Source organism: Neodiprion fabricii, chromosome 3, assembly GCF_021155785.1.
Source record: "Neodiprion fabricii isolate iyNeoFabr1 chromosome 3, iyNeoFabr1.1, whole genome shotgun sequence".
NCBI lineage: Eukaryota > Metazoa > Arthropoda > Insecta > Hymenoptera > Diprionidae > Neodiprion > Neodiprion fabricii.
The window spans coordinates 27758344-27778529 of record NC_060241.1 but is presented as its reverse complement, the minus strand read 5'-3'; the positions used below and the strand labels follow the sequence as shown (position 1 = coordinate 27778529).

General features: G+C 40.8%; 2 protein-coding genes across 5 annotated transcripts; one reads left to right on the top strand and one right to left on the bottom strand.

The window, feature by feature from the left end:
• Positions 1 to 464: 464 nt before the first annotated feature.
• Positions 465 to 5935, top strand: LOC124178957 (trypsin-1-like). 2 transcript variants are annotated; one of them, XM_046562824.1, is made up of 7 exons: positions 465 to 824; positions 2588 to 2792; positions 3099 to 3261; positions 3442 to 3653; positions 3837 to 4039; positions 4625 to 4679; positions 4778 to 5935. In XM_046562824.1, the coding sequence occupies exons 1-7, from the start codon at positions 732 to 734 to the stop codon at positions 4903 to 4905; spliced, it is 1059 nt and encodes a 352-aa protein (XP_046418780.1). In that variant the 5' UTR covers positions 465 to 731; the 3' UTR covers positions 4906 to 5935. The 2 variants fall into 2 exon arrangements, with proteins under 2 accessions (XP_046418780.1, XP_046418781.1); XM_046562825.1 differs by having other exon boundaries at positions 466 to 824; positions 2603 to 2792.
• On the bottom strand, positions 5913 to 18842 carry LOC124178954 (soluble guanylate cyclase 89Da-like). Of its 3 annotated transcripts, none has more exons than XM_046562817.1 (13): positions 18514 to 18842; positions 12284 to 12483; positions 10152 to 10345; positions 9876 to 10009; positions 8717 to 8953; positions 8299 to 8513; positions 8087 to 8194; positions 7820 to 7988; positions 7599 to 7742; positions 7306 to 7459; positions 7113 to 7222; positions 6573 to 6662; positions 5913 to 6498 (listed from the first exon to the last, which is right to left on the bottom strand). In XM_046562817.1, exons 1-13 carry the CDS (start codon positions 18553 to 18555, stop codon positions 6391 to 6393), a joined length of 1905 nt encoding a protein of 634 aa, XP_046418773.1. In that variant the 5' UTR covers positions 18556 to 18842; the 3' UTR covers positions 5913 to 6390. The 3 variants fall into 3 exon arrangements, with proteins under 3 accessions (XP_046418773.1, XP_046418775.1, XP_046418774.1); XM_046562819.1 differs by lacking the exon at positions 18514 to 18842 and adding an exon at positions 17886 to 18365; XM_046562818.1 differs by lacking the exon at positions 18514 to 18842 and adding an exon at positions 13755 to 13810.
• Positions 18843 to 20186: the final 1344 nt, after the last annotated feature.

The window sequence follows — 20186 nt, the reverse complement described above, 5'->3', positions numbered from 1 at the left end:
GATTTCGCAACTAAACGGTTAATAATCAGGAGAATTTAAGGACTTTTCGTTTTCTAATTCAGTAATCAATTTTCAAGGTTTCTGATGTTATTTTCCGTTACATTTACTGACCGTGAAGCTTTCTCGGCTGTTTCTCAGTATTCTCCTCCGTATCCGGTGTTCGTACTTGTAAATAAATCGAAAGCACAAGCAAACTCAATTTTATCGATAAAAAATAACGGAATAAACAAATGAAAATAGTTGTGCAGTAAACTGATTTCGAAGTTATATAAGCTCCGAATTAATGCTCGTATTACAAATTTCAGATGGCAGCGTTGTGGATAAGTTAGTTCACTGCAGAAAGCCCGTTGAGTCGCCAAACCGGACAAGCTTTCTCTGGTTAGGATCTTGGCACTAACAAGGTCAGCGATTTTTTCTGCATTACTTCGCATCAATAACGAACGCAGCTTCAGTACAACTCGGCAGGTATCTCCTAGCAGCAGCGCGTTGATAGACGAAACTTTGACCGATAATTCTTCCCGTTGAGATTTCGCGAGAGTATTTACGTTGAATTAACATATTGGCCGGGCATGAATTTTCACCGGTCATTCCCGCCAGTCGAGTATTTCGTATAAATAAAGATGTAGCACGGAATTAAAGCCTGTGTGAAAGTGCCCGCGGCCTCAGTAGCAAGTGAGATATAGAATCAAATTGATTTCAACGTCTTGTCGTCTAGTGCCTTCCGAATAGCCATGGTGAGGAGTTCGACCATCGTCCGTAACGCGGGGACCTTATTATGTCTGATTGCCGTGACCCTGGCCCCCAATATTCATGCGGACAACCAGGTATCTCAATGAATATTCAGTTATTGCTTCTCTGCTTTTGCTTCGACTCTCTTAGTACTCCTCTATCGCCACTATCAGCAATAAAGTGCGTCGATACCGCAATCTGTAACTCCCTAATAACATGTTACCGTCGAATTAACCGGGTCTTCAAATCGAAGGCTGTTACCCGGTTGACTGCTGGACAATCAATTTCACGAACAAACGGCTCCGGTCATGCTTGTTTCCTTGACCTATTACCAGCTTTCTGATTCATTGTTTGCCATAAATCTCAGGATATCCGTTAGGGTTAGGAAATTTAACAATTGACAATTGGGTTGATTCAATAAAGTGCAGCTTACCGCAGTTTTTATGCTACTCGTTTGCAGTAGAACATTGTAATATTAACCTCCAAAAATCAGATACGTTCCAATTCAACACGTGTAATCTTTAGATGTATTTTTTTCTTTTTGTACCGCTCCGTAAAGTACCGTAAAGTAGTCAAGTTTTCTCTTGAAGGGTTTAATCCTTGGGCATGGAGAAAACAGGAAAAAGAGAACAAATGCTTTCCAAAAATTTGAAAATTAAGATACTTATAAGGCATTAGCATAGTAAGTAGTTCTGTTTTCAAGATAAATTTTCACGAATGTCACAAACTAAAAAGATGCAACATTCTGTCAAGCAGAATATTATGAAAGTTTTCTATTCATTCAAAAAATGTAACGCGATCCCGCATGCAAGGTTCACGTAAGACGGGAATTCAAGGTTGAACCTACGTATAGGATAATTGTCCAAATCACAAATCATCAGCGTCATTGAATTTACGTTTTACCCCCCGGTCATTGAATAATTACATGAACTTTCGCCTCGATTACTGTGGAACAAATCAAATTACCGGAAGGCGAAAGAAAGAATAATATCCGGGAGGATTGTTAAGCGAGCTTGCGGTCTTCGCGCGGTTGGTTCCAGCTCTTTTAAATTGCATTCAGGTCATTCACTGCAATTACAAAAGAAACGATGAAATTTGTGTCGGAGGAGGTGTAATAGCTCTGGAAACTGGTCGATCCGATCTCTATCATTATCCACCAGTTGCTGGGTCAGTTGGCGCACTGTGTTTGGTCCGTAGGGCACTATCTCAAACATCGTTTAGTAACGTCTTTGTTAATGTCACATACGTATTTATGAAATGCGCCGATACTTGTTCAGAGCATGGGCGAGACTTCCTTAACATAAATTCAAGTCAAGTCATCCGGCTTTCATTTTGTCGCGGTGTTAGGTTGCGCACAACAAGATAAGCAGCATTCGTGAAAACAACTGGACGCGTGATCAGTCTTTGAACGAGTGTTTCAGGTTGCCTATTATGTACTACCTACTTAGCACAGCAACGCCGCTCTGATACACATGTCACGACGTACATATCATGGCGAAAGAGGCTAGAGGTTCGTGAGATTGTTATGCGTCGCTCGTGTTCATCGTCCCATCTGTAATTCCGACGCCTCTCTCCTTTCTTACTGTCTGTTCTACTTGTCAGCGTTGCTTATATCGTGTGTTTCATGCTGATGATTTAGTTTCATAATGAAAGGAAGCAAAGGTCCTTTCATCTATGGTGAACACCGACGTTAAAACAATGAAATGTACCAAGTCTTGAAAAGGCTACGTTCAAAATTTGGGTCTTAGTAATGAATTTTATAAAATTGATGACGCACGTGGCGTATCTACCCTGCAAGTGTTATCGCGCACATGTGTAACCCTCGCCCACGTGTATTGAGGACCGCTAATTTGCATAGGATTTCAATCAACAGTCGCATCCTTTGATCACGGAAGGTTCGAAGCTGGTGAATTCAACTGGTGTTAATCCGAACAACCAGCAAATTGACAAGGGACTCTGGGAATGGGTTACTTCGATCTTCAACAAACCCAGTCAGAATCCGATCCCAACCGCTCCCCCAATCGTTGAGCCAGTTGCACCACCGGAAAATTGTCCAGCTTGCAGTGAGTACGAGAAAATTTTCGGTTCAATCCATTTCCGGTGTTCTCCAGTGGTCTACACGTGAGTGCCTGTAGTCATATTCGTCAATAGCTAAAAAATGCCCATAGCAGCGTCAGAGTTTCAACTGCATGTAAAACATATCCAGGTGTGATCAAAATTTTCGGCTTTTGTCAAAAGCAAACTGCGTGTGTCAGTTTGTCGATAATGTCAGGTACTCGGTCAGCTTACCGTTGACTCGATTAAGGAACCACGGGTTGTCGCCCTCCATTCTCTTGGCTGAATTCATTTAATTGACTTCGATTCAACAGAGTGCGGATTGACGAATAAACATAATAGGATCGTCGGTGGAATGGAAACTCAGGAGAATCAGTATCCGTGGATGGTGGAGCTCCTTTACAACGGGAGATTTTATTGCGGGGGATCATGCATCAACTCTCGCTTCGCCGTGACCGCAGCTCACTGTGTTCAGGGGTGAGTGGATCCCATCTATACTCATTGCTCCACGTACCTAATCTTACCCCATCGGCGAACCTTTGATTCTTATTGATGCGCATCTAGAGGAGGTTGATACCGCGACGAGAGGCAAGAATGCTCTTTTGCAGGAGCGGCTCCCCGCAACTGCCGAATCTCACCAATCCTGTTTAATTCCAGATTTGATAAGACTCGAATAAGAGTGAGGATTCTCGTGCACGCGTTAAACTCTTCCCTATCACAGGGTAAAATCAAAGAGTACGGAGTGGAACGAATAATCAAGCATTCCGGATACTCCCCCTTCAACTACAACAACGATATTGCTTTACTCAAATTAGACGGGCCCATCAAGTTTGACGATTCAATGAGACCGGTTTGCTTACCGGAGTTATGTGAGTTTTCAAAGCTACCTTTTATTTCTTGAATTGAACTCGCAATGTAAGACGGAAAGTTAGTGAACTCGTTATTATGATCGATCACGGAGACGTGATTGAAGATGACCTCCGAACGTCGTTAGGCCAATTTGCATATCTTGTTGTACGACGTGTAGGCGTAATTTGATGATTTTGCAACAGACAAGACTTTTAGCGGAGAAAAAGGGATCGTTACCGGATGGGGGGCGACGTCGGAATCCGGACCGATATCCAATAAGCTTCAGGAGTTGATGGTGCCGATCCTGAGCAACGTTGAATGCAAGGCTTCTAAGTACCCTTCGCAGCGAATAACGGACAACATGTTGTGCGCCGGCTACCCAGAAGGAGGCAAAGACTCGTGCCAGGTAATTTTGGCAGCTGGAAATGATGGCTTGCTTTCGCTTTTACCCCAATTTGTCCGGCGTTCTACCTCTGATAAATAACACGAAATTATTTTCGAGGTAGTTCAGGTTATTTCAATTATCATTAACGACAAAGGGTGCGGTGAATATGAAGGTTTCAGATTTAGATATTACTTACGTTTCCGCGAATCTTTGTATCATCTACGTTCGAAATGAAGTTACTACCAAAGAAAATGGAAAAATTGTTTCTGCTGCAGAAATGTTTTTGACAACTCTACAAGTTCAATCACGTGTTAATGATGATTTTTTTTCATCCCAATGCTAACTATTAGTTCATACCGTAACTAGGAATGTTCCAGAAAAAAATCTGTCACCTTGCCTAAAACCACTTTTATCATTGTTGCTTGACCTCTTTATCGATAGTATTGGCATTATTAGAGACTTTGTTGAAAACGGGATATTGAAGGGTAGGTTTAAGAATTACCGCAAGAGTTCACGCACGAACAACAAATTGTCGCGGGTTCAGGTTAGCTTTCAACAGACGAACGGTTTCCCCATTTATTAATATAACTTAATTTTTGTTAAAAGGGTGACAGTGGAGGTCCTCTCCACGTAGTCAACGATTCGGTTCACAGCATCGTCGGTAAGTTCGATAATTCCATTGGACGTTACCATAAACACTCGTGTTTACGAATGTGGTATTTCTGCTCATCGCACATGTTTCTACCCGTGATATTTTAGGAATTGTATCTTGGGGCGAGGGATGTGCCCAGGCAAATTACCCTGGAGTTTATACAAGGGTAAACCGTTACGTAACTTGGATACAGCACAACACACTGGATGGTTGCTATTGTTCGAAACACGACTGATATCGCCAGGAGTATATAAATACCGAGTACACATATATACGTATGAATAGTGATGGATTCAAGAGAAGCAATTCACGACGTATATAGTCCACGCAAATTTGCTGGTGCTGATAATACTGATTCTCAAACTCATTGTCAGTATTCTTTGAGATACCTGAAGTATTTGTTCATGTTAACAGCACGCGAAAATCAATGAAAATCCAACGCTACTCTCATTCGATGCATCTTATCATTGAGTTTAATTTTAAGTGTTGAGAGAATTAAAGGAAAAGTGTTGCAGTCGTTATACTGTGCACTTAAAAATCGCGAAAAGCATATCACCTTCAACATTTTACTGATTTGTTTGTTATTCTTGATCAACTTTTTTTCATTTCGGTTATCCTATACTCATTATGAATGTCGATACTCTTGGGCTTGATTAATTGAGTTATAGCTGAGAGACCTGAGAATACTTGAAATTGGCGAAAGGTGCAATTTGCACGTAACTGTATGCGTACTCTGATACAGTTCTGCGAGAATCGGGTCAGATGTGTAAAGGCAAAATTTGATTTTTAAAACGGAATACACAAGCAAAAGACTCCAGCGGAAATCAAAATATTGAAAAAGGTGAATGATTGTATTACGGAAACCATTTTTGACCGTGAGTACTTGTTAATATTCCATACTGCGTGTATTTCTGTCGAAATTGTAGGAGTCTGAAAAAAGAAAAGTGCTATATAATTTGCCGCTATTGTAAGTCGTGCACCTATGATTACATTTTACCTCTTTCGCTGAATATGAATTGTGAAACGGTGGTTATCGTCACTCGTGAAAATCCATGCAGACTCAGCGTTTCTCGAGTTCAGTTCTTTCAGCAAATTGTAATGTAATTAAATTCGTGGAGCGCTAGCGGCGCCAAGTCTAGGGCGAAAGACCTGATCGTTAAGTGTACATAGTAATGTAATCTAGTCAATTAAGCTTCGCACAACATGTTATTCAAATATAATGTAATTATTTTTATTTAAACAAATATAAACTATTTATTTTGGTATCTGTCGATCCATTTCACGTAAATTAAATTTCATGTGTCGTTACACTATTTTCTATTTTTCCTCATAATTGGTCCGAAAATAACTAACGTATTTAATTATCAAGTAATGCACTCGCATTGATATTATTACTTTTTGTAGCTGATTTAGTCAACTTAAACATCACGTGGATAATCGAAAATCTTGTTGCATTAAAATAAAGTCATTATTTAAAATATGTACAGTAAGTTACAATCATTTTTTCATTTATATACTTTGGTATGGTGAATGAGTTTTGCTGGCGTTCTGCAACGGAACCGTGTCGTTACGTTTTTTTCGCGCAATTGACCCTCAAGGAAAATCTGAGGATAGAAACGAAGTACCGAGTCTGTAAGTTGAAACAAATTTAAGGTTTCCAAATTACGTAACATTTTAAAGGCGATGACTGCAAATCGGTGATGGACCACGCCGTCTTCTCTCATACACTAGTGACTAGAACGCCACCAGGATTGTGCAAGTCTTCGTCATTCGAATCCGACGTCGCTTCATTTTCGTACAACCAGAAAGTCTCCATGTCACCTTTGCCCTGAGAAAGAGTTTCGAAGGAAAAATTGGCTACGGTTCTTTCACATTTCGTTACACGATGAAATCAAAACTCACTTTGACCCATACGCTGCCTCGTGATTCTGTCCTGTAACGACCCGGTGGCAAAAGCTGCTTGGTGTCGGGTGAAATTTGCACTTTTCCCGGCTGCAAGCAGACGGTGTTTGATAAAAACTTTTAAATTGGGTATGCTGCGAAAAAAAAATTGCCACTGCACGAGTGATTCAGACGAGAATAACGTTATGACCCGTTAGCTTGGGTTCTGCAGTTTTCCTATAATGTCGTTCAAACTTTTTTCATCAGAGTTTCGCGTCGATCGCTGCAATTCACGGTGAGTCAAAACTTCTACAAGGCGCAACGATAATAACTGTAATACAACAAGATTCTCTGAATCTCAGGGGGGATATTTTAGCCTGAACAGCTAGTCTACGTGAGGCGAAGTAGAAACTAGAGACGGTAAAAATAGAAAGTTAATGAACAACCTCACATGTAGCCTATAATTTAAAGGTCGTCATCAATTCGATAGACTTCCAAGGAGTAACAAAGTTTCCTCTAATCAATGCGAACCAGATCGTTAGTGTGAAATCTGCAACTCACCTGACTAGTTGTCTGCATTCTTGACGCCGTGTTGACCGTGTCCCCGAAGAAGCAATATCGCGGTACTTTGATCCCTACGACTCCACCGACGGCTGGACCCGAATGAATACCTGCAGACCCGACGAGATATTCAGATCAGACTAATCGACTTCCGCTTCGCGGGATGCACGTAACAGTTCAAGGAATTACCGACCTATTCGAATCTGAATATCGAGACCGGATGGAAGCTTCAGCGAACGAACGTGGGTTATAAGCTGGAGCGAAACATCTGCGACATGTTTGGCATGGTGTTCCGTTTTGTCTGGAGCCCCACTCGCCGCCATGTAAACGCGGCCCACGGTTTCTACCTGTTGCCAATTCATAATTTACGATCGCATGGGTTCGTTTATCATGAATTTCGCCGTTGAACGGTCAAGATCTGACTTGATAGATGGAAAATTTAATATCCAAAAATTTTCATTTTTTTCCAAAGGATTAAAATTGTACCTTGTATACGTTAAAATTGTCCATCAATGAGTCAAAACATGAGAAGACTGCGTTCATGGAGGAGACGATATCCATGGCTCCTTCAATAGTGGAATAATCGAAGTCGCAGAGTTCGCAGAATAAAACGGTTATCGAGTCAAAAGTCTGTAATAACATGAGTTACTCGTAATATTATCAGCCAAATGATGGTTGGCGACAGCGATAACGATTGACGGTTATACCTCACAGGTGCTAAGTGGAGATTCACCGGCTCTTAGTCGATCGGCAACCGTTTGAGGTATCATGGAATAGAGCAGTTCGTCACTTTTATTTTTCCAACGATCTAGGAGCATGTAACTGTGCTTCAATTCCTCAGATCTCTGCTCCGCTCTTTCGAACATCATTTCTAATCTGAAGGCAATCGATGTTAGCTGCAGGGATTCGGCTCAAAAAAAGGGAGGAAGAGTTCAAAATCTAAATTCATTTTAGTTTTGAAAATTATCGCTTACCTTCCGCAGTGTTGCCACCCATTAAAAACCATTTCTCTACTCATTCCGTGAGGATTTAGGTCATTGAGGAATAATCCCATGTTAGGTAATTCGTCCAAGCTGTTGATCCTGCACAGATAACGAATTGAACTCGGTTCACAAATCACATTTTCAGTGGCTTTTAAAATCGGTAAAAAAAAAAAAAAATAAATAAAAAATAGACAAATCATTACAGCGGACTACAGAGAAAAATGATGGCCTTGATTTCTTCGATGTATCTCATTTGTCCCTTGAGAAGTATGCTGCGTGCTCCCTGACTGCCTCTTCGATCCAAACCACTGCTGGTGCTCGGTGTTTCGCTCGGCGTTGTCGAGACGGGGCCCTTGAATTGATTCTCAGCCGATCGAATCAGTTCCAACTCGAACAAAACCCATCGGAGATTAATCACCTACGGGAAAACAATCTCGTTGACACCTCGCTGTTTGGTTAATCTTACGAATACAGCGTTTATCGATGTGACGAGACTCCCGAGGCAGGACACCTACTCGTCGTGGTGAAAAGGCTCGGGAAACAGATTCGAAAAATGGTCGAGTATCGTCCGGTAATTGTTCGTCAAGGTCTGGTTCAACGAGAAATAGCGTTGAGACTCACGTTTGCCCAACTGAAAGCGATGCCCTTTGGCCTCCTCAGCTTGAAGAGTTCCGTAACTGGCTTGTTGAGCGCACTGCTATTGCCACCCCAAACCTGTAGAAGTTTTTCCCCGGCGCCTATTATGCACATGTCTTTGTTCAGCAGAACTCCGAAAGGGAAGAGACGAAGAAGTACCATGCAGGGAACTGATGGGAGCTGCCGGGTCATTGGTACTTTCTTTTTCTGTCTAGATGCTATCTGCAGTGCGAATTGAAATTCTTGTTCTTCATAACGAATTGAGATTAGTTCATTGTCAGAAATTTCGGCCTGAGATTAAAAGCTTCTTGCTGTACAGGCGCTGACGATAATTCAGTTTAAGTAGGTATACGTATAATGTTGGCACGCGTATGGCTTGAACGAAGCATACTTAAATTGTAATTAAAGTTAAAGGGCACATTTTCGGTATGTGAAACCCAGCGGTTAATTGCAAATACACTGGGTACAGAATAATAGCTGTTTTGCTTTTTCCTTTTATTTAAATACTCTGTGAAACTATCCGAACAGGCATAAATGTATTGAGTGGATTTTCTATCGTTACATATGGTAGAAATTTTGCACAAATTTTGCCGCCGAATTGCAGAGTGGATATTAAATATGATTGAATAACTGGGTGAACAAACCACCGGGTTCCACGTAAATTTGATTGAATCGATCACATAGAATATCGATTTAAATATATATAAGATGGGTAAATGTTTACGCCGCGTCAAATTTTCCTCTCGTCATCCTGCCGTGGGTAAACGATTTGCGAGAGTGATTCGCCACATTGGTTTTCAACGCGTTAGACATGGCAGATATTTCCTTGCTTGTACGCAGCAACTCGTGAAAAGCGATTTAGTTTTTCATCTCACCACCTGCAATACCGTGAACTTTCGACGGGCGGGTAATAAAAGTTCTCCCGCTGTAATTTGACAGGCATTGAATTTACCGGTGGAAAAGATAAACAAGAGAAACGTGATCGTACTGCTTTCTAATTGTGAGCTTTGCGAGTTCTCGGTTCGATTCTTCCCGAATTCTCGATAGATCTTTAATTTGAATTCCTTTTCGCACGCCGCCAGCTAATTCCGAATTTCAAAGAGATCGGGCACCATATTTCGATGACGGAAGTTAGAAGACTTACGTATTCTCGATTGTCGAAGTCGATGCGAAATTTGACGAGGACATTGCGAGATCCTGGTACCGTGGTCGAGGTCTCGAGGACCTTTATGTCAAGCTTCATTTTATAGATGTCTTCCGCTATCTGAAACAACTGACCTGCCGGGATCCAACTGTTGATTCATTACGTCAGAATCGGGAATCGGGGTGAAATCGAGGTATAAGGATGATAGTTGGCAAGCGTTCAAGTTACCCGACAAAAGGTAATCCAAAAAAAAAAAGATCGGGAAAATAGCCTTACCCATGAAATAGTGGGTGAATCCTTGTCTGGTACTTCTGTATACGAGAACAACACCCTCGGGATCTTCCTGAGTGATGTACATAGAGGGACTCTTCATCTTCGGGTAGGTAAATCGCATCTGCATGTGTATGTTATCCACGCTCTGTAGGAAGTCGCAAAAGTATCTACCTGTCGCCTTTATCGTGCAGTCGTACCTGCAGCGAATCAAAGGAAGGAATGTTCTAAATAAAAATGAAATCACTTTCACCGGATGCAAATTTAGCATGTAAAGACGACGAGCGAGAACTTTAAATAAAACCACGGGTAAATATTTTCAAACGAAATGTTTAGTCACAGGCATATTATATGAAGCACTTTGCTTTGTATTCATTTCAAGCGCAATCTGTCGGAGACGTGATTCTAGTTTTGACTAAATTTGACAGTGTACACAATCCTCTGTACACGACAAGTTCAACTCCCAATTTCTAATCTCTAGTAATAACAATTGCAACTGCGTACATAATAACAAATTCACTGTGAACCTGTATGTTAACAGGGAAATTTCGCAATTTCAAATAACGTGCAGTTTCTTTTCAAACTTTAGATTCAAGGTGCTAAAAATGTGCGGAAACGTTGGATTAACACGCGATTTTGAGCTAGAGGGTCGTCCTGACTTTTTTTTTCTTTTTATAAAACTTGGTACAAAAATAAATGCCGGAAGTAGTACAGGGAATGTGAGCAATGTGTCATATGAATCTTACGCTTGCTGTACCAGTTAGGCACCCTCCGTTGATTGGCACCCCCGAGACCCGAGACGTGACTAACTTACGTAATACTCCTCTTTCAAAATAATTCGTTATTTCCTTCGTCGGGTATTTTTTACCCTCCCCTTCGCGTTACTTGAGGAAATAAACACGAATACCAAATAATTTTTTTCTTCAAGCAGCTCCACAGTCTTGTTTTTCCGATTCTACGAATATCGGCAGTGAATCGGTACATGTATACTTATATTTATTTAAAAAGAACAGAGTAACATTCGTTTCATGAAAGCCAGATGAAAATTGAACCCCAAAAATAGTAATGATTTAAGATGAAAATTTAAATCCTCATATTTGTCTGTTCTTGGACTTATTGATTGACATTTTTTCCATCTGTGGTCTGTGACGTAGAAGTTTAAGACTAAATTAAGCCCGTCAATGTTTTAATTAGTTTGCTGGTGTAATTAAGCATTAGGATCGACACGGGGGACTAGTCAATTGAACATCGAGTAATTGGATATCCTCTCGAGTAATTACATATCAATTAATTGTTATCGATCCAAACACTATACCACGCACTTGTAGCCTATTCAACATAGTCATAGGCTCCCGAACTACGAGCAATCTAAGGTTTTCATTGGTCTCAGAGATAACAGTCAGCCGTAATAATGATTTATCGTCACCGAAAATTCAGGTAGTTTTTCAAGTAGCATCCGTCGCGCTTCGGACCATTCGAATGACTTCCCATTCATTATTGCTAAGTCAAGTAAACGATGTCTCGATGATGGATGGTGTTTATTCAAGCGAGGACAAGGGCGATAATAATTTCAAATAAAACAGTATACACAATGTGCGTACAGAATTTGTTGCTATTTGTCAAATCGAATAGGAAATCGTTTGCAAAAGTGGGAACGAGGTGAGAGATTAATAGGTTATAACTTGAAGAAATTTTCAGTGCGGGAAAATGCATGGGTACAGAATCTTCAATTGATATCTACGTTCTCGTACAGAATTGTTTCTCAGAAGCTGAGATTTATTTTCACCGAATCACGAAATTTCCAATACTCTATTCGTCGGAATAGCAATAACACGCTCAATCGGACATCCACATTGTATTATGTCAAGTTGAAGTTCAGCATTTTCAAGATTGGGTGAAATTCAGATCTAACCGGCATTCTATCAAAGACTATGCTACACTTGTATTTTGTATCAGCTTGAAATCGATATAGAAGCATTCGCCTGACTGCCTCGTTTAACGTTTTCTGAAAAACGTATTTCCGTCCAATTAACTGTTCGATCTGTTTTTCGCACATCAGATTACTTCTCGAACGAAGAAGCACGTTCAGTAAAGGTGTTTCGAATTTTTTGATGTTCAATAGTTGTGCAATCACTTACCCGAGATTGCTGAAAAACCTGACGAAACATCTGCCAAAGAAGTTCATCACACTGTCGATGGACTGTCCAGTACATGTGGCCAAAGTTGCTGCCAGATCCGTCATCACGGTATCGGGATAAACCTGGCGAGTATTGAAAACAGAGTGTTTGATGCCCGCCGATTCGAGGATTTCGTTCCACACATCCTCGCCGTATTCCAACTGAAAAACGAATTTAAAGCTAAGCTTACATGATTGTACGTAAGAATTCTTTCAGTGCAATTGACGGTTCGCTGTAGTCGCATAACTATATTTTCTTGTTCAACTCTAACAATAAGCCTTGCTTATGTCGCTTTGCGGGATCTCTGGTTATATATAAATGGTGATGGAGTTTTCATACAGGCAGTGGGACTCTTGAATCCCAGGAGTCTTGTTTCATTTCAGCTCGTACTGGTGTACAGCAAGAAAGAAGAACTTACGGTGAGTTAAATTGGCTCGAGTCTTGGGAAAATTTGTTCTTACAACCTTGCGATGTAAGGAACGTATAAGACCTGTTTTAATTCGGCGGAGTGGTTTCACTTGGCAACAGGATTTTTCTATTTTGCAACTAAATCGTGTACAGGGGAAAAGAAGAAAATGATTTGAATAAGTCTAAGAAACTTTTTCCGAATTTATGAGGCAAAATATCCCGACTCGTATAAATGAATAAAAAAGAAAGCAAATTTTAAATATTTACTTAATCGGTGAATCGAAAGAGGCAACGGATACAATGAGCAAATTTGTCGTCTACGAAGATCATAGTGGTTATAGATGCAAAATAGCCAAATTAAACTTGTGAGTCACATTCTAATCCATGAATTTTGTATTGCGTTGTATAAAGTATGAGTTGTGATAATGCTGCGCAATTATTCGCACTCAGTTCCGGAATTCCTTGTTCCCCGTTCAGTATAATTGAAAGGACGAATTCATTTCCACCCTGTTGGATCATTTAATTGCATGAAATGGATAGACGAAGTCATATCGACACCACGTTATAATTACAGCGCCAAATTGCTGAACTAGTGAAATTCATTAGTATCTCTCGACCGTATAAATTATGCCTCTTACAATAATTATCAAAGCTCGCACTTTTGATACTACACTAATTATTGGCTGCACTAGTAATGGACACATCATGGCTAAACGTTTCGCAAGCAATAGGTAACTAGCCGTGGTCACGAAACTATACCATCGTAAAAATAATTGATACGTTAATAACGGCGGAAAACGCGGAGGACACTTGTTACGACAACGGCAAACCGGCACGCAAATTTTCTATTCTCGTTCTTTACCTGAGACCATTCATTTTGCAAATGTACGAAGAACTCGACTGCAAAAATTATGAAATTATTCACCAATTAGGCATGACAGCCGTAAGAAATCGCAAACATTAAACAGCAATCTGGTTAAATAAATTATTCCTTTCTTCATATGTCATGAAAGATTTACTGTACTATGCGAAATTTATGTTGCATCTGTACAATGATACGGTGCAAAATTGCGAAACACATATTGGCCGGATGGAAATGCGTATTCGTGATGTTGAAATATCGCTCGTCCTTTTCGGATGAATTTTGAATGAAAAATTCATTGTATTTTATAGCGCATGTTTCTTACAGTTTACGCGCGCTTCTTTTGGTTGCGAAATTTCCACATAATAGTCTTCCAAGAACGATGTATGATACATCGTAGAATTTTTTCCAAGTTTATGCACGCTACTATTCGTACTAAATGAAGTTTTCCAGACAAGTCGTTACATTCTGTAAATTCATCTTCATGGCCGTTACAATAAATGTAGAAAACCACTATGCACGGTTTCGGTTCCGTAATTATAGATTTTTCAGCGTTGAGGAAAAATATACTGTCAGCTATTTGAACGCAGGTGCATACTTATCGGGAACTCAGTTATGTGAGTGAATGTTTTCGATGGACATTATTAACAGTATTTGTTACTAATTTGTATCGAACTTGACGCGACTATAACATCGTTGTTTGAAATATTATTGATTATACTTCAGGTCCTTTGTATCGTTGGCTTCGAACGAAGGGTAAAAAGGTAATAGACTGAGAAAATCTGAAAGGCAGCTGCGAACTTTAGCGGTTTTTGCTTGAAAAGTCCGCGGCTTCATTATTAAGGATCCTAAAATTTTACTTCACGGTTTGTTAGGGAATTCGCTTCCATGTAACTTTTTTCTCCCTTAACGTACATCAATAACTCACACAGCTTGGTCATAAATTATCAAAATCTGTTCATTTTGTCGCCCCTTTTTCCACCTAAAACCGTCGTTTACATTGTTATCGCAGTTTGTTTTTTGCCTACGGCGTCGAATCAGTTGATTTCCACGAAATTTACTCCGCACGTCGACCACGCAAAAGCATGTAAGGAAGTAGTACCTACTTTCCATCTCGGATCTGTGAGCTATTCGAGAATATTCAACAGAAGGGGGTAAATCTTGCCGAAGTTCTCTCATAGGTTGTAGTTTTACGAGAATGTAAGATTCGATTATTATCCTCAGTGATGATAAAGTTTCAAAGAATACTAAAGATTTACGATCTTCTCATATAGTCCCCGTAATTTCGGTCATTTGGAAGCGGAAAACAAGTCTGCAGGACTGCCAAATTACAACGTATAATAATATCAGAAAAAGCATACCCCGAAGATGTTCCTTGCAACTTTTACCGATTTTAGATTTAAAAAAAGGTGAACCAAAAATCAGACCGTTTTGTATTCAAACTGTTGTACTAACGTCTCACCGTTAAAGTTATTCAGGATTTAGTATAATATACCGGGTACACAGGTGTTCCATGCAAGCTTTACGAGATGGGAATATATTAGAGAGTACCAAATACTCTGAGGTTCGCGGACAAAGCCATGGGGGAAAACACCATTCTCACACCTGAGTCGAAAATTTCACAGTATTTGGATCGATCACATTGATATAGGTATACGTGCCAATGTTTACGGAGAACGCTGCCTAGTTCTCAGGTGGATAGGTCAAATGGAAAAGGGAGTCGTTCCGTTTCTAACGATAAACGAAGTGGCACTTACACTCAGGGGCCACAATCTTGAAATTTGTCCAGTTTTCCTAATAGTGTAAAAAGTTCAGCGATGGCGAAAAAACAGCCGTATTGTCTGCCTGTTACTTGGGTTCAATTTGATTCATTCGAGGGTTAGAGCTTTGGGGTTGAGTTCGGCACTTTCTTCGCCGCACGTACACCCCGGCCGTTGAAGAAGAGTGTCGCCGTATAGTGCTGTCGGTATTGGCCACCATTCGTCCATCTAATCAAACGAATGTATACACCAATATGAACACCGAAGCGTGCCTTTGGACTTATGGAAATGAATAATTATTCACACGTGATTGGAATTTGGTTCTATTTATAAACCTCGTGGACGTCAGCGTATCTATAATTGAGTAAGTACAGCCAGGATATGCGTCGCTTTAAAAGGAAGTATTTAATGTGTACGACCATCCGCATTCAGTGGCGGATTTTTAATGCGCGTGGCGGGCCATTTTGATTCGTTTGAACGTGACGATTGTTCGAAATTGCCCACTGATGATGATCAGTAATGTCTGCGCCTACGATGTGTAATATAAGTTGAGAAATGAAAAATTAATTGGCACACCGCGTCCCACTATTATTATCAAGGTACCATTATCGTGTTGAGGAAAAACACAGTGGCGCAATTCTCCAGCACTTTCCGTTTTTTAACCCGATTGCATGGCGATCTGCATACGGTTCATCGGTTAGAAGTTTAGGGCTTTCGTTTTTTGGGATTCTCGTAGCCATTCGTGGCCAAGTCTAATACATTTAAATAAATTGCCCCAGCCGCAAGTGGTGCAAAAGTATTTACTCGGCTTCGATCATTGTAAGATTTCGTTTTGAAACAATCGAGTGGTGCAAAATTTCGTTTGATATTTACTGTCAAGTATAGTTCTGGGATCAGATTATTAATTGAATGAATGTTTGGCGCTGAATGCAATTAAATCGCATTACATGTCTGACGCAAAAATGCCACAGTGGGCACGTTCTGGCAGTTTTACCCTGGTTAACATCATTGAATTTAGGTAGGTCGAAGTTTGTAATTTACTTTGCTCTGATAAGTGAGGAACGAGAAGGCTCACTGATTCTTACCGTCTACTCTCCGACTGATACGATACTGGGGTAAGGTACATGGCTTTAAAATTGGATTCAACACTGATAATACACTCCTAAAATGGTTAAAACCGTTCAAACTACTCCTGAAATTGATTTCAAATTCTCAAATACATTTTCATAAGTATAAATCCACGTAGATAATACTCATTCCGAAGGTCTGTGAATTTCGATGTACTTTAGTTACGAAATACATTTTTTCTAGCGCATTGCTGCAGTGAATGGTTTCGTGAAATTTCACATTTCCTTCCCCTCTAGTTGAGCCGCTATTGCGATTTTATGGTGGATAAGTTTCGAAGCATTCAGGCGACATAAGCCGTAACAGGTGCGTAGGAGGAAAATCGTAAATTCGCAAATTAACGATTCAATCTAACGAATAGTATACCGGCTACAACGTCATGTGGTATAAATTACTCAATGAATTTTATTTGACGTTGAAATATATCGTTGGATCACCTGCGTTGGCCATTGTCACGATTTTTACTTCTGCTTATAATGTGATTTATTTCACGAACACCCGATGCAACGCCCCTCACTGAGTCTTTTCCCTCGCCTGTATGATTTCGTTTTTCACTCTCCCTCGAAACAAACGAGACGTCGCAACCCTTGCTAAATGGAAATACGACTGTAGTTGGAGAAGCAGTAATTCAGAATATCAGTCCTCAGTGAAACAATTCGGAAAGTCAATAGAACGAGAAATGGCGCTTCTTTTTCAATTTCGCAATTTGCATAAGAAACTCAAACTGCGATTGTACGTGTATTAGCATATCGACTTAAACTCAAACTAGTACAAACTTGGAATTTATCTATTCACCAAGGTGATGTGACTAGTGGGACGTCTTTTAACCACGGATAGCGCAATATGTTATATAAATAACATTCGCGTTCGCTGGTGAGTTGAAATGAACAGTCGAGACTTGATACAATTTTAATACGTACAACTAGATTCAACGTGAAGGTGTCGCGGTAACAGGTTACTCGTGAAATTCTGCGTCCGCACATTTGATTGCAAAAAAAAAAACAAAAAATTGCAGAACTTTGATGTCGTTTGATGAGAAATGTATTATTTGGTATCTAATATTTTGATATTCAGTGACTCAGCGCGCTTCTAATACGATGGACAGAAACACGTGGCTCAGGTATTCCGGGAGATGTGTATCGGGTCGAAACAAATTCAACGAAACGTATCATCATCAGATATTTAGTGTCACTCACTTTGTGTCGATACACAGTTTTCAAAACTCTAGATTCTTAAACAATGGTATCGATATACTCGTGCTTGTGCGAGTTAGTTCGGCAGGTACGATAGCACGCAGATGCAATTGTTGCTACTCAACTTCCTCGCCTGAATAATCAAAGTTCGATACGTCAGGATTGAAAGAGGGAAGAATACTATTAAGCTAGCAAATGGTACGTTAAATTCTTAGGTATTTAAGCCAACATTGCTGCAGCGCGAGTCACCAATCTTATCGCGGAAGAAATGGTTTTAGGCGTTAATTTGTACCTCACAAGCACTCTAAGTCTGGTCGACTGTGTTTTTTAAATCCCAATTGGACCGAGACTGTTGGACGTCTGCATGGAAAAATCTTTATCTCTAGCGTTGCTTTGAACGAATGCTTGTTGAGAGTTCAGAGCTAATTTGGATCATTTTTCAAGTAATCGTGCAAGGTCAATCGGCGAGATCACCGTCTCTCATAATCTAAAAAAGTTCAGCATTGTCAATACGATCATAGATTAATCGTCATTGTTCTATTCTCGTACAACACGAGGCAGGCTCGAGTCTGGTGAAGCACCACGCGCCAAGATGTTCGTAATCGAGCGTACGGGAGAGTAAACTAATTGCCGCGAGCTCGTTCATCCTCGGTACGAAGCGACGACTTAAACATCGCGACGATAAATCATGAGTGGTTAACTCGGCACGCGAGTGCGTCCGAGGACCGACTGACGAAGAGAAACACGCACTCAGTCTTCGAGAGACCAAACGATAATAATACGATCCGTGTGGGAGGCTGTGCTCCGGTGTACAAGTGTCGGTGTATCAGTTGCGATACGAACCTGAACGAAGTGTTGAACGCTCTCCAAAAGCATTCCGTACATGTCTGATCGCCTGCGAGGCTTCGCTGTCCGAGCAGGAAGAGGTTACACGATCCTTCGGAAGAACGTCACGATCAACGTGGAACGATCGACTGGCGATCACCCGGAAGAGAAGGAGGCTCTCATCGGGCCGACGTGAAGGATGCGGACGCCGCCAGAACGCGTAACATCGCGAGAAAAGTGATCGAGACTTTGCGAGTAGTCTTGGTCAATGGACTGGCAACTGGTACCGGTATCGGTTCAGAGCCGTCGATTCGGACCGCCGAGAGGAGGGAGGTTCACGCGGCTCGGCGTCACGCGGAAGTTTGCTCTCGCCAAGGGTGATCCTTGCCTCCGGAGGGGGAGCGAACATCCACTCTAGATCCCGCTGTCTCCCTCGCCCCCGGGATCCGGGAGTCTGCGCGTTGACACAGTCACCGAACCGTCATGGAATCACTCGCGTGTCCTTGCAGGGGAAGGTGTAGGGGCGAACGGTGGTGGGACACGTCAATTCGAAGCCGCGAAATTTTCACGAGGCGTCTGGTGTTTGTGCCACATATGTGAATATTGGAAACCACTACTGTGTATGAACGCGGTATTGGCACCGTTCAAAGATATCTGCAAGCTATCGCCTCCCCGCCGTCATATCGCGTCGCGTACCCTTAGAAGAATACTTCGATATATTGAATTGAATCCAGTTCTTGAAAAATTGCGTTCTTAAGACGGAATTGTGTATGATACCGATAGTTGTAGCTTTTCACGATATGAATTTTCAACCTGAACATTACCTGTAAATGTAATTGGTTGTCTGCTTCGATGGTATGTTCACTGACAATGCGTGAATATTGAGCAATCGTTATTTTACTGTTACTCGTGGCAAAATGTATCGTTGCGTTGATGATATTTTTTTTACAGAAATTGTTAATAACACGAGGAAGTATCGAAAAAGAAATGAATCATTTCGACACGAAACATGACTATGCTAATAATCAGAAAGTAGTTTTCGGTAGCATGATTGAAAATTTATACGGCATTTATTACATACATCACTTTTTTATGGTTTGAATATACAATATTACCTTAGTAGGTATAAAAATTACGCTGGGGTCTCCGCAAAAAAATTTGATTTTCCTGTCAACAGCAAGGGCGTATTCCTTTAATCTCGAAATATTGAGTCACTTTGAGAAACATGTGAATGTGCACATTGCGCACTCAAGCGTACTAAGCTTTTTTCCTACGCCGAATGTGCATTAGGTGACCCTTGAAGGCTTTTAAATCCAATTTTAAGCTGTTTTACATCATTCATCGTGCCTTTGAAGAAATGGCTCAATAGAATCGTGTGTCAAAATAATGCGAGGATGAAGTAGGCAAGGCGAATACCGAATTCTGAAACCCAATCTTCTTGACTTTTTCCGGACGTTTTCCAGACAATAGAAAATTCCCTGTCTCTTCTCTAACTTTCTAGTTTTTTAGAATCAGTATACACTCTGCCGGTACTGTTCAAGTGTAGAATATATGAGAAGTTTATTTACTCGTGAAATTTTTTCCATCAGTATGATAATATCGCCAAGACCACGAGAGGAATTCCGTGTTTCACGCAGCACAGGTGATCAGTCATTTTCCGGATTTTTTCAAGCCACTCGAGCGTTGGTGGA